Source organism: Drosophila persimilis, unplaced genomic scaffold (assembly GCF_003286085.1).
Source record: "Drosophila persimilis strain 14011-0111.01,24,50 unplaced genomic scaffold, DperRS2 tig00000676-arrow-arrow-pilon, whole genome shotgun sequence".
NCBI classification, from domain to species: Eukaryota; Metazoa; Arthropoda; class Insecta; order Diptera; family Drosophilidae; genus Drosophila; species Drosophila persimilis.
In genome coordinates, this window is record NW_020825332.1 from 904033 (window position 1) to 917317 (window position 13285).

General features: G+C 53.5%; 5 protein-coding genes across 6 annotated transcripts in view; 1 reads left to right on the forward strand and 4 right to left on the reverse strand.

Annotated features, from left to right (window-relative positions):
• The window catches only part of LOC6599880 (retinin), a 93327-nt gene that overhangs the window by 64776 nt on the left and 15266 nt on the right, over positions 1–13285 (forward strand). For both annotated transcript variants that reach the window (XM_026991654.1, XM_002024898.2), the window contains one exon: positions 10792–11069. The gene's annotated coding sequence lies outside the window, so the exon portion shown is untranslated. The remainder of the gene's footprint in view (positions 1–10791; positions 11070–13285) is intronic.
• LOC6604328 (cuticle protein 16.5) lies at positions 1281–5234 on the reverse strand. The gene is made up of 4 exons (XM_026991586.1): positions 5173–5234; positions 4569–5097; positions 1668–1702; positions 1281–1541 (listed from the first exon to the last, which is right to left on the reverse strand). The coding sequence occupies exons 1-4, from the start codon at positions 5182–5184 to the stop codon at positions 1281–1283; spliced, it is 837 nt and encodes a 278-aa protein (XP_026847387.1). The 5' UTR covers positions 5185–5234.
• Positions 3167–3950, reverse strand: LOC6599689 (pollen-specific leucine-rich repeat extensin-like protein 3). The gene is made up of 2 exons (XM_026991491.1): positions 3933–3950; positions 3167–3868 (listed from the first exon to the last, which is right to left on the reverse strand). The coding sequence occupies exons 1-2, from the start codon at positions 3948–3950 to the stop codon at positions 3167–3169; spliced, it is 720 nt and encodes a 239-aa protein (XP_026847292.1).
• LOC6599887 (ataxin-2 homolog) lies at positions 7493–8513 on the reverse strand. Its single transcript, XM_002024905.2, has 2 exons — positions 8386–8513; positions 7493–8307 (listed from the first exon to the last, which is right to left on the reverse strand). The coding sequence occupies exons 1-2, from the start codon at positions 8395–8397 to the stop codon at positions 7717–7719; spliced, it is 603 nt and encodes a 200-aa protein (XP_002024941.1). The 5' UTR covers positions 8398–8513; the 3' UTR covers positions 7493–7716.
• LOC6599886 (extensin-1) lies at positions 9901–10682 on the reverse strand. Its single transcript, XM_002024904.1, has 2 exons — positions 10671–10682; positions 9901–10599 (listed from the first exon to the last, which is right to left on the reverse strand). The coding sequence occupies exons 1-2, from the start codon at positions 10680–10682 to the stop codon at positions 9901–9903; spliced, it is 711 nt and encodes a 236-aa protein (XP_002024940.1).

Sequence of the window (13285 nt, forward strand, 5' to 3'; positions counted from 1 at the left end):
AGACACATTTCTGGATGCTCTTTCTGTATCTTTACGATCCATCTGCCCATTGAATGCCACTTATCGATTGACAAACATTTGCCCAAAGACAGACAAAGGTCTGCGCCACTCCGTCAAGGGTATGCATCGATTAGAGGGTATAATTTATGCTTAAAGAGCACCAATCTCTGCCAAATAAAGCCGAAGACTAATCAATTCCTTACACCTCCGAAGAGCTATCATCAATCGAATGAATGATTGGGCAACGCTTAACGATAGATCGATCATAGACAATGGAAGCCACGGAGACGGAGACGGAGACGGAGACGGAGACAGGGACCGACTAACACACACGGCCCATAAAAAGCAGAAAGAGAAATGTAAAGCGAGAGATACGACACGAGTATCTGTAGTATAATTATGTGCACAAAAGAGTCACTGACACTTGGACAATCCCAGGCGTAGACCAGCCGCAAGACGGTTTAAACTTGAACTTGAAAACGGGTTTACGGAGAGAGGCAGAGAGGGAGAGAGGCGGGGTGGATCGATGGCAGAGTGGCTTTGGGGAGATGTTGCAACAGGTTCCATGGGGCATGGGGTTACAAAGGAAATGCAACCGGTTCTCCTAACTGTACGATCGAATGGGGAACATTCATGGGGCGGAAGACCAGAAGAGGGGCCTATAAATTGAGTGGCCTTCAACGGGCCGCTCCTTAGTCCAAGTGCAGTCGCGGTCACAAAAGCAACACAGCGGACGCGGACGAGGACGAGGATGGGAGTGCTCAAGGTAAACCAGGAGTGGGATGTGTACTGTAGGTATTCTGATCTGTAATCGCTTCTTGGAAGACTTTCATGTGCTTCCTGCTGCTGAGTGCGAGCCTCCAGCTGGGACTGGCCGCCACCGTGATCTACCACCACCATCCGGTCTATCCGATCTATCGCCATCCACTGCACGAGCAACATCCTGGCTACACCATTGTGGCGCCCCTCACGAAGATTGCCCACGTCACCTACGACTCGGTGCCCATCTCCCACACGCCCTTCGAGCACGTGCCCCTCTTCCAGCGCATTGGCCACGTGAAGAAAGTCCGACGGTGGCCAGAAGGGGGATCCTAGGGAGGATCCCTGATTGAAAGACTTGCAATAAATATATTTATAATGGATTTATTATATGTGTGCGTATTCGCCAAGCATTTCTGCTCTCTCTCTCTCTCTCGCTCTAGGGGAAATTCGGGCTATGTTCTACGTGCTAATAGGACGGATGGCGGATGGCGGATGGAGGGATGGGCGTTCTGTGATCCTTAGAAGAAGTAGGGGGAGGGGGCGGCGAACTTGGGTCCGACGGCCAGAGGAGCGGCCGCGAAGGGTCCAAAGCCGAACTTTGCGGGTGCGGCGAATGCCACGGGCGCTGGAGCGGCGAATCCCAGGGGAGCAGCCACCGGAGCGGCCAGTGGAGCAGGTGCGGGAGCCAGAGCCGGTGCTGGGGCTGGGGCAGCGAATGCCACCTTTGGTGGGGCCGGGGCCAGGCCGGGAGCAGCGAAGGCGGGCAGACCGAAGGCCACCTTGTTGGGGGCGGCGAATGCCAACGGAGCAGGAGCCGCGAATCCGGGCGCAAAGCCAGCGAAAGCAGGAGCGGCGAATGCAGGAGCAGGAGCAGCAAAGGCCACAGGAGCGGGGGCAGCCACTGGCACTGGAGCGGGAGCGGCAAAGGCCACGGGAGCGGGAGCGGGAGCAGGAGCCACGGGGTAGGCCACGGCGTGATTGATGCGATGGGCATTGAAGCTGGAGGCGTAGGGAGCCACCACTCCGGCGGTGGCCACTGGTGCCGCCAGAGGAACGGGGCCGGCGTGGAAGGGCAGCAGACCAGCCTGGGCGGTGGCCACGCAGAGAGCAACGAGCTGGAACGAAGGGGGAGGATGATGTAGATGGATCGATCCCCAAGGATATCCTCCGGACTTACCATAATCTTGGCGAACATCTTGCTTGGCTTGGCTTGGGATTGGGATCGGGACTGGAGCTGTGTGATTAGCTTGAGGGCTGACTAGGCTTTGATATCGAACTGTCGGCCGATCAATGCTTTTATAATTCTCCCCGAAACGAATCGATTCGAATCGAATCGAATGGAGTCCGTGGCGGAGCATACGAAAATACCTTGCAAGACTTTCTATATCGGGCCCGTCGAAGGGCGCCAGTGCGACATTTCGTATGTACTTAATAATCAATTGGTCGCCTCTTACGTGCGACACATGGCCTCCCCGCCTACCGCGAAGAGTGCCCTGCCCTGCCCTGCCCTGCCCCTTGGCTTTCATAATTGCACGCAATTCCAGACCATAACCTAGCCCAATGACCGGGGATATTGGATATTGGGCAAGATTTCGCTTTGCTTATGACGAGAAACCCGCCCCGCCCCGCCACGCCCCGAACCGCCCCACGTTAGCCCCCCAATTACTTACCCAAAATACGTGCTGTCCCCTCCAGCTCCAGCTCCACCTCTCCTTCGCCCTGCCATTTAATTGGAATACACTGTTGTTGCAACAATTGTCGCGTGTGTTGCTGTTGCTGTGGCTGTTGCTGTGTCTGGAATTTCTGATTCGATTTCTTGTTGCGTGCAGTGGAAATTTACGAACAACATTTCTGCCTTCCCTCGCGTTAGAGGCGGGCAACGCCACATTTGGCGGCATTACGACTCGGCGTCTGGCGTGTAATGAGAGATTCAATCAGATTATCCATCACCTGTACACGAGTGCGAGTATTTTGGGGTATTTACTGTACGATGTACTGGTAATTTGATTCAAGGCAACTCAAGGCATTTCTTGAGATTTTGCCATTTCCCAGACGGAGCAGGATGGATCTCTGCTATCGTAATCGAGGCCTGGCTAATCGATCGATGAATACCATCCCAATCGCAAACTAAGGCCAAGACCAGGACCATCCGGGCCACACCGAAGGTGGAATACACTCATACCTAAACCCACACACATACCTACTTATCGGATCAGTTTTGCTAAAAAATAGGAAATTAAAAAAAAAAAAAATTCAATTTTGTTTAAATTTTATTCTAGTTAATCGATAAATAATGGATGTTTTACATAGAATGTTATCGTTTGGGATTTACTAAATTAGTTTCTTGATTCGTTCTTTGGTTAGCTTCGCTTAATCCATCCCATCCGGTCCCCAAGGTGCAGTCCTAGAACAGGGAATGGTGATGCTTGTGGATCAGCTTCGTGAGGGGCAGGCCACGCAGGTGGGCGTGCTGGGGGTGGGGGTGGGCGTGTGCGTGGGCGAGCAGCTTGGGGAAGGCGTAGCCGATGGACACATGGTGGGTGGTGGTCTTTGGCCCGGGAATCGCCCGGTAGGTGGGCGTCGCAAAGGGCGCGGCCTCCAGGACGGGTGGCAGCACCTGGTGGGTTATCGTCAGCTCAGCGGGTGGGAGGAAGGGCGTGGCAGCTGGCAGAAGATGATGGGGAAGGGGAGCTGGAGCGGGCAGAAGGGGAGCTGGAGCGGGCAGCAGTGGAGCTGGAGCGGGCAGAAGTGGTGCGGGTGCGAATACTGGTGGTGCGGGTGCGTATACCGGTGGTGCAGGAATGAATTGCGGCGGCGGAGGAGCCACAAGAGCTGGTGCCGGTCCATAAACGGGTGGTGCCGGTGCGTATACGGGTGGTGCTGGGGCAAAGGCTGGTGGTGGAGCAGGCGCTGGCAGGAATGGCGCCGCGTAATCCAAATGCTCCGCCAGCGGAGCCTGCAGTGGTGCGTGCAGCGGCTCCAAGTGCTCGAAATGGTGCGGATCGAAGTGATTGAAGTGCTGATTGAAGTGTGGATTGAAGTGCTGATCAAAGTGTGCCGACGGCTTGGCCTCCCCCGCCGCCAAGAGGATCGCCAGAGCGAGTGCCTGTGGGAAGATTTTAGTCGTATTTGAGTCCTTCAGTGCGATTGAGGACTCCTCGAATCCTTACCCAAATGTGGTGCCGCATAGTGCTTGGAGCTTTGTGGTTTTGTTGCTGGGACTTCTAGGATATGCTCGCCCTCAGAGCTGTGCGATTAGTGTTTGTCCATTGTCAACACTCGTTAATATTTATAGGGAAATGGCTGTGGCCCTGCCCGCCGCTCTTCTTCACTTTCCATTTCCCCCTGGCCCCCACCTGGCAGTGCCGCGACTGCCAAGTGGGTCTCTATGGCTCTCCACGAGTATGGGCTGGGCTGGTCTGGGCTGCGGGTGAGGCAATGGGGCAACGAGGCAATGAGGCAATGGTAATCCGCTTTAGTTGGTCAGTGAGTCGTGACTGCCACCATCGGTGGATGAATGGCCGGATGGTTGGATCGATGGCTAGGGCCAATAACTTCTTGGGCGATTTGAAAGCTTGCCCCCCCCCCCACCGATTATATAACCCATGTAACCCCCATTGACAGTTTCTTCGTTCGAATGCGATTATGATAATCCATAAATCACAATCCCCCCCCGCCCCGTGGCAGTGCAATCCAAGCATTTGTTGGTGGGGGCAAACTTTTTAGTTTCGCATTTAATCAAAAAGTTAGTACAGTTACACAAAATTGGCTATAGCTTGGTGTCTGGCGTTTTCCTTAGACCACGACTTGGGGAGCAGCGTAGGGAGCGGCGTAGGGGGAGGCGAGGTAGGGAGAGGCGTAGGGAGAGGCGTAGGGAGAGGCGTAGGGAGCGGCGTAGGGAGCGGCATAGGGAGCGGCGTAGGGAGCGGCGTAGGGATAGGCAGAGTAGGCGGCGGCAGCTCCCAGGGCAGAGGCGTAAGGAGTCGAGTACGCAGCCGTCAGCGGAGCGGAGTAAGCGGCGGCGGCGGCCGTCAGGGGAGCAGCAGCGTACCGGGCGGACACCAGGGCGGGGGCGGCCGGAACACCCGACACGTAGCGGCTGGAGACGGGTCCGGCGTACTCGAACGGAGCCGTCGTGTAGGAGGAGAGGGTGCCGTCGTAGTTGTTGCGGACATCCACCTGGCTGCTGCCACCGGCGGCTGACAGGGGAGCCGTGACCACGGGCACACTGGCCACTGGGGCGGTGGCCAGAGGAACGCCACCCACGGGCAGACTGAGTGGAGCCACCAGACCGGGCTTGGCCGAGGAGCAGGCGATGAGGGCGGCAATAACCAACTGGAAGGGAGAGAGAGAGAGATTCTGGTTAGATATTCCATCAATGGAGTGCTTGGATCCTTCGGATTTACTCACAAACTTGAACATTTTGCTGTGGTGGGGTTGTGTCTAAAGCTCTTGAGCGATAATGTACATTCCCATCCGACCGAGGGCCTTATATACAGCTCTGTCCAGTGATCGCTTTTGAGGGACATTCTGTCTGTTTTTTGGTCGCTTCTTCTGCCGATCGACTGCCGAGTGCCTGCCCCTGGATGTGGCTCGAATACCTGATGGCATCACCCACGGTGCTGCGACGGTGCTACGTGCCACGCTGCTTCAATTGCCAAAATATGCCAAATAATGTCGGAAGTTGTCCGCTCAAGTGGTTCGCGCTTCGATCTTCGATCTGTGATCCACTTTGTATGCAATGTATGTGGGATTCCAGTGGGTAGCAGAGCGGCTGTCGGCTGTCGGCGGTCAGTGGTTGGTGGTCAGCCAATTTGCAGTCTGTTTGGGCCATCAATGTCTGCTGCCCTGCAGCTGCCCCTGCTACCCGATTCGTACGCAATCTAAGCCAAATGGGCCATAAAATGGCCGCCTCCAAGCTGGCAAACCCCCCCAGCTAAATGTCTCATTAGTTCGCTTTTTAATGCCCCAGATCCCCCATAAAATTCACTCGTAAATGTAGCTCTCATCCTTGCCGCCGGACTTTGTGGCGCTGTTTGCTCTTCTGTTTCCCCCTACTTGACCTTGACGCCATCTGTGTCCACAGGATGAATCTGACTCTGCCACTCCCACCCCCACTCCTCTCTCTCTCTACCTACCTCCCTCCCGTTTTGCCCACAGATCAGTCAGGCGCCTTAATTGGCCATCGAGGCGGAGAAGCGGCGAGAAACAAGCAATAAGCAACAAGCAACCATCAAGCAGTAAGCAGTAAGCAGAGACCAGCGTGCTGGTCGAAACCGGCTCTTGGACTTAATGAGCCATCCGAGTGCGGTCACGTGCTGGCCTGGTCCATCGTCATCATCGTCATCTGATGTGCTGGCCTGAAGCCAACACTTTGCCCTCTCTCTCTCTATCTGAGAAGAGGTAAAGCTCTCAGAGCGTGAGGCTTGTTTTCGGCATTCATGGAGATCTCCTTGGGCTGGCAGAATCCTCTGGACAGATGTCCATTCAACAGGTAGAGCATCTCCACTTCGTCTTGCTTCTGGTCCCAGCCACCAATCAGATCAGATGATTATGACGCTGATCTCTCAAGGCTGTGGACGCGATGACGAGTGGTCGAGTCGATGAGTCGATGAGTCGAGTTGTTGTCTGGGGGAACGCATGTAACTGTATCCGTGTTGCTGCCACCGCAACAGGCGGTCTCCACAGTCTGTGACCTCTCTTTTCCCCCCATTCCATTCCATTCCATTCCATTCTTGAGACTGAGTTTCTCTGATTCTCGACTGATGACGCGAAGATTTTCCAGTGAGTCAAGCACGGAAATGCTGTGCTACGACTACATACCATCGCCATCTCCATCTCCATCATCATTACCATTTCTGCAGACATCAAGATCTTGTATCTTCAATCTTCCATCTTCACACCACTCCACACTCCATCCACAATCCACTCATTTCCTAGTTAACCTTTTTGATCGGTTTAGAGAAGCGCCTTCTTCAGCCAGCCCCCAAGAATTATTCGTGGCTGGTGGGGCCGTGGGGTACCGTTTGTTTTAATGGATTTTTGGAAATTGAAATTTATTCAGTGTATGCGGGACATATTCCTGTTTCTGTTTTTGTGGGAAAGCAGGTTCTATCCCATCCCCAGATCCACCAGATCCAGATCTCAGATCTGAGTTCCGTTCCCAGATTCTGATCGATGACAGTTTGGGGGCTTAATTGACGCTCGATAAATATACGTCAGATTTAAGAGTTAAGAGCTGAGCGCTAAGGGGGCTTTGATTGGGTTTAAGCCATGTTTTAACAGCTCTGAGGCTCTGTCTGTCTCTCTGTCTGTCTTTCTGTGTTCCAATGCCAAGTTTAAGGTTTAAGGTCTCTCTCTCTCTCTCTCGTCATGAGTCGCAAAAGCCAAGAGCCCAAGAGCCCAAGAGCCAAAGATGATGGAGAGGAGATCTCTTGGCCCGATTTGTGTGTATTTGTATGCAAATTAGTTGGCCCATTCGATGGACTGGACTACAGTGGAGTGAAGAGCGAAGAGTGGTTTGCAGTGGAGTGGAGTGGGGAGTGAAAGGTGTAAACCATTGGATGAAGACCTCTTTTTTTTTGGGGGGCAACCTTCAGCTCGACACTCGTATACGTATGCGTATACGTATACGTATACGTATAGGAGTATTATGCAAATGCATCAATCGATGGCTCAGATGGCAATGAGAGGAGGATCCAATGGCCAATAAACCCAGAGATACGTTCAGATGGCAAGTTTATTTTAATGTTTAATGTTGAAGGTGCACGGTGTATGGGTATTCAATGTGGTATTCGCTATGAGGAGTACTATGAGCGGTCATCATCGCAGTTTGCAGATCAGTCGGGATGTGACGCTGTCCATCTGTCCATCTGTCTATCTTTATCTTTATCTTTATCTTTATCGCTTTAATATTATTTGTAATTTATTCTACTGTTGAATGGTGTGGCATTCCTAGCGCCTTTGGATCTGCGGAGTTCCGTAGGAGGTGAGGCCCGTGGTGTGTGGCACGCTGGCGTAGGGCGCCCCCGCCTGGAGGGGCAGCTGTGCCACATTCAGGGGTGCCAGGCCGAAGGGCACCGGCAGCTTGAGGTTCAGCGAATTGGCATCCATGGAGGCGGAGACGGAGGCGACTCCCCCAGCAATCGAGCGGCCTGTGGCAGCTGCAAGTGGGGCAGGCTTCGGTGCCTTCAGCGGCTGCGACTGTTGCGGGGGCTGGGGTGCCGCCTGGACCGCTGGCAGTGGCGCCGAGGGTGCTCCAAAGACATATCCCTGGCTGGTGAGTGCCTGCGTGAAGGCGGCGTGCTCCAGGTGGGGGGCAGCAAACTGTCGGGCCAATTGCTGGTACTGTTGCTGGGGAGGCTGATACCTCTGCTGCTGCTGCTGTTGCTGCTGCTGTTGCACTCGCTGTGGCAGCTGCTGACGCGGGGCGGGATAGTGGTAGTATGCCACCTGGGAGCTGGGGGTGATCGTGTACTCCAGATGGGAGACGTCTCCGAAGGCGGCATTCAACAGCTGCAGGAGCAGCAGGCACAGGAAGGATACCTGAAAGGGTTTCGATTGGGGATTAATCCCTTTTTGGGGGGCTTTCTTTCATCACTTTCTTCCAAAACTCTCACTCACTTTGGGGCTCATTTTAATGATTTTTTGTACAAAAATAAAACTAGAAAAAAACAACTGTCTGCACTTTATGGTATTCGATATTCGATGTTCTTATTCCCGATTATCGATCGATTCTCAGCTCGATTCTTGGATGGCTGTGCTACGATAGATCCACCGCTTGCGTCGATCCCTAAATGATGTTCCACTGCGAAGCTTTGGCAGCTGATTAAAATTTGTGCCCCCGCCGAAGATGCTTTTTATAGGAGGTCTCTGAGGAGAGAGGAGACTGTCGACTGTCGAGTGTCGAGTGTCGGACTCTCTGCGGTTCTCAGACCCGTTCGCATGCACTGCCATTACCTCTTCTCTGAGAGTCCCTCTCCCGCTCTCTCTCTCTATCTTTTGTTGTGAAGCTTTTTGGCATTTTGTTGCTGTTGCTGCTGTTGCTGCTGCTGCTGCTGGCTTTTGTTTTGTTTGCAGCCAAGTGTTGATGTTGATTTGTTGTCTCTTAACAAACCTGTCGATTATTGACTGTCGATTGTTGACTGCTCGAACGCGTGTTTGGTTTTCCTTGCATGCTCGCCTGTGTATAAATCAATGTTGGTCGTTTTTATTGGCATCCGAACTATGCAACAAACCGAGTCGCCACTCGCCAGGGGCTCCGCCCCAGAGGGGTTCGTTCTCCCACCTCCCCTAGAAGCCCCCTCCCGGGCAGACTCCACAGCCCTGCTCTCGGGCTGAGAGCTTATTAAACAGAAACAGCAATCGAGTGTCATGTGACAGAAGCCCCAAATGCCGCACAAACATAAAAGCCATTAGCCCCCAGACAAAGGCGCAAGAAAAAAACACAAACACACAAACACCTGAGGACTTGTGCGCGGGTTTTGCATGCTAAACGAACGAGCGATAGATGTATCTGTATCTGTATCTGTATCTGTGTCTATGTGTAGATGTCTCTATCAATCGGAATACGAGTACGAGATTGACCTCCCAATCGAGTCGCATTCGCATCTCATTTAAAGCTCATCATGTGCTCAGTGTTTTCGGTCTGATGGGGGGTGGCGAGGGGGGAGGGGGATCTATTAAACTATTGACCCATTTGGGGCATACACCGAGAGAGAGCTTCGCTCTCAGCAACTGTTGAGGTGGGTCAGTGGAGGGGTATTCTTCCCACCACTCTCGTGGGACCTCTCTCCTCTTCCATCTCTCTCTGGCTCAGTGTCAAGCCGCGCCTTTGACCAAATTGGCAAGCCACGAAAACGAAAAGCCTCCATCGATGGCTCGAACCGCCTCGAGCTGCCATGAACACTTGAATTATTTATGTCTATCGGGGCTTTAATCATAATTAAATCGGTGTTCGCTGTTCGCTGTTCGCTGTTCTACGCATAAATTGCCGAGTCTCTCGTCTCGGATAACACACTGAGCATTAAAATTAAACAACATTATAATTTGGGTTTAATTAATTGCTAATTTGAGGAAATAAATTCATTCATATTTTACGCATATTTATGCGGGTATTTATGCATCTGGAAACAGAGCCTACCAGCCCTGGTTGGCGCCGTAGGACAGAGACGGCGGCGGCGGCGGCGGTGGAGCCCCGTAGACGGCGGCTGGCGATGGTGGAGGCGCCCCAAAGTGCAGTTTGTATCTGCCATGGAATGCTGGTGCTGCTGCTGCCAACTGGTAGCCAGGAGGCGGTGCAAATCTCGACAAGAACTGCGAACGGGCTGGAGCAGCATACGGGGGCGCTGCATAGTGAGGCGCCGCATACTGAAGAGGCGGCGGTGCGGCATACTGAAGCGGAGGCAGTGCTGCGTATTGAGGAGGAGGAGGAGGAGGCGGTGCCGCATATCCCGTATACGTTGTGGTTGTGGTGGTCACTGGAGCCCCCAAAGAGTACTTGATGGCAGGAGCAGGGGCCGCATAGGCAGCGGCATAGTTGAAGTGTGCCTTAGGCGGAGGAGGAGCTGCATGGTAGAAAGAAGGAACAGATGCATAACCGTAGGCGGCAGGAACGGTCACGGTGTCGGACACGGCCACAGGGGCAGGCACTGCCACTGGAGCAGGCACTGCCACGGGAACTGGAGAGGGCACCGACACAGGCACAGGCACATGGACCGGAAATGGAACACCGACCGGAACTCCCACTGCTGCTGGTGCTGGGGCGTGGCCATGGAAGAAGCTGCCAAGGGCAGGGGCAGCTCCAAGGCAGATCAGGGCACCGACCAGAGCCACACTCTAAAGGAGATTCGATTCGATTATCCAATTATAAAATGCACTAATTCCACCACGGGATCTGCTGCTCTTACAATATTCAACATTTTTGGGCTATGCTTTCTTCCGACTCCGATTCCGTATTCCCGTATTCGGTCTTAGCTTCACCGTCCAACACTTTCACACGTAATGAATCGATTTTCGGTGCCATTGCAGGTTTATATAGTACCACCGATCCATGATAAACCACGATCCGAGTTGCGTCGCACACATTATGCTGATGTCGCGGAGGAAGGAGGAGGCGGCAGCGGTGGCGGAGGCGGCGGAGGAGAAAGAGGAGTCCGGCGAAAAGTAAAAACTCCATTAAGGGATCTGCGTGCACGACGTGCAATCGACAAAGCGACAAGCGAATCGTGCGGCAAATGCACAAGGCACTACGGCCCCCCCCCATCCATCCATCCCAAGACCCAGACATCCACTGGATATGACACGAAGTGAGTATATAGTGGGTATTCAGCATATGTTGCAATCGTTATCATTTGGGAGGGGACAGTGTGCTGGCCACCTGCTAAAAGATACAAATCATCGAAGAGAGCAGCTCCTCCTGGACTTCCAAAGAAGAATGCTTCTACCTAAGTCTAGAATTACTATAGAATGTTCTACGAACGATAATTCCCCAGGCTATCGACCATTTAAAGTGCTCAAGATATTCTTGTATCTTTTGAATCCCATGGATCAAATTTATGCGCACACGCCAACTGCAACTCCGACCTGTCTCCGCAAGCAACTTTTACTGCTGCCACTTCCCTTGCCCCTGCCCCTGCCCCTGCCCCTGCCCCTCCCAGTGCCAGTGCCAGTGCCACCAGCTGCATGAACAACAGCAACCACAGAGCGTCACAGAGAGGCGGAATGGCGATCACGTTCCAGGCGCCTTTTTATGCCTTATGACTCTTGATTGATGGCCGTTGCCAAAATATAAATGCCAAAATATCACACGGCCAGTTGAGAGCCGATTTATTGCCACCGCCAACGGAGCCCCAGAGCCCCCTGAGCAAACAGCCAGCAGCCAAGACGGGTCTCAATTAGCCAGGCCAAGCCCCCAAAAGCAGGCAACATAATAGAGCAGGAGGAGAGCGAGGCACTGCCTGAAAGTATGCCCCACTCCCAGTGGCCATATAAGAAAAAATGTGCTGTCGTAAACAGGGGATTTCCCTTTCGCGTGGCCAATTAAATGGCTGCCAAATGCGCGACACGCGCCCATCGAGAATGTCAACAGAACAATGAAAACAGAGGGAACGAGGCCGTGCACCCCTCCCTTCCCCTTCCCCTTCCCCTTCACCAAAGGGCCCCCCAAAGAAGAAGAAATTACCATAGCGAAAGTGGCTAAATCAGAAATCGATATGCACCTTCGCTGAACTGAGAGAGAACGCCGGGAGCACTGAGAGCAGTGGGAGCACTGGATCTGCCTGCACCTCGTGCCAGTCCTTGAGGCTGCCGCTGGCAACAGGTGCCTCTCGAGTCGCGGGTGCCCGTGTGTGTTCCTGCCAGGTAATTGGAGGGTATAAATCCGCAACACGTGGTGCGTAAACTGTTTTTGGGGGAGGCCCGGCCCGGCCCGGCCCGCGACTCTGGCAGAGTGCCCGGACCTCCAATCGCGCTCTTAATTGAAGTTCCCCCTTGATTGCAGTTTGGTTTTTAATCCCGTTTTCTTATTTATAGAACCTTCAAGCAAACCCTGTCAACCCTGTCAATGAACTGTGCTTTCTCCCAAGGCCATCTCCGGCAGGGCACGCTCTCGGGCTCTCCGGCTCTCCGGCTCTGCTGTTGCTGCATAAGATTATCGACAGCAAATCCCCTTTGCACGCAACAACAGAATAATCAGGAGCAGAGCTTCGGGAGGGGGCGTCAGAGCCAGTGTCATTGCACCATAACAAGGTCAGTCCATCAAGAGGGCCCTGGTCCTAGTCCTGGTCCTGGTCCTAGTCCTGGTCGTGGTCCCGGGTGTGGTCCAGCTGCGTGTGCATTTCCCCCAGTGCACGTACGGGTACGTGCACGTCCCTTCGGCCAGGGATCAGCACTTCCTGGAAGTTGTTTGACCCTTGCTCTGGCTTGTACGTCGTAATTAATTTTCCTCACTTGTTTCGTTGAGCTCTGATTGGATGCTCGTCATATTTTCTCGCCTCTGACTCGCATTTCAGAGCAGGTTGTAATCGGATTCGGATTGTGCTGTCAGTGCAGGTTCTAATTGCACCAGATGCTGATTGGATGCTTGGATGCTTGGATGCCTGGAGGATGTGTGATGTTTGTGGCGAGGTCCTTGCTCCCTGCGGTCGATGGCTCGTTATTAATGCAAAGCACAGGAGCAGGAGCACAGTTTCCGCATGAATAATCCCATTTTTCTTAGCATACTCTACGGATGGAATGGGGAGCTCTCAAGAGCCAAGACTCTGCTCAGATTTCCACTCGAAGAGAGACCCACAGCCAGGGGGAGCCGAGCGAACGAACGAACGAACAGGTGTGTTTCCGTTACGAGGTTGTGGGAATCGGCCGAGTTGCAAGTGTGCCATGAGAGAGCACCTGCCCCAGGTCGCAAGCCCCCAAGTGCTGCATATGCATCCACTTAGTGTCGTTTGCTGTACTTGAATGCATATTCAATGGCTCTGCTGCACTCGAGAGATGTAGGAAGCGGAATCTACCGGTCCCGCCTCTG

What these genes read in the sequence shown, in the direction of transcription:
- LOC6604328 (XM_026991586.1), bottom strand. An exon ending in TCCCTACGCTGCTCCCCAAG is followed by an intron (nt 1,703 to 4,568) that starts TCGTGGTCTAAG and finishes CTGCTCCCGCTC; the next exon opens with CCGCTCCCGTGGCCTTTGCC. An exon ending in TTGCCGCTCCCGCTCCAGTG is followed by an intron (nt 1,542 to 1,667) that starts CCAGTGGCTGCC and finishes GCCCCCAACAAG; the next exon opens with GTGGCCTTCGGTCTGCCCGC.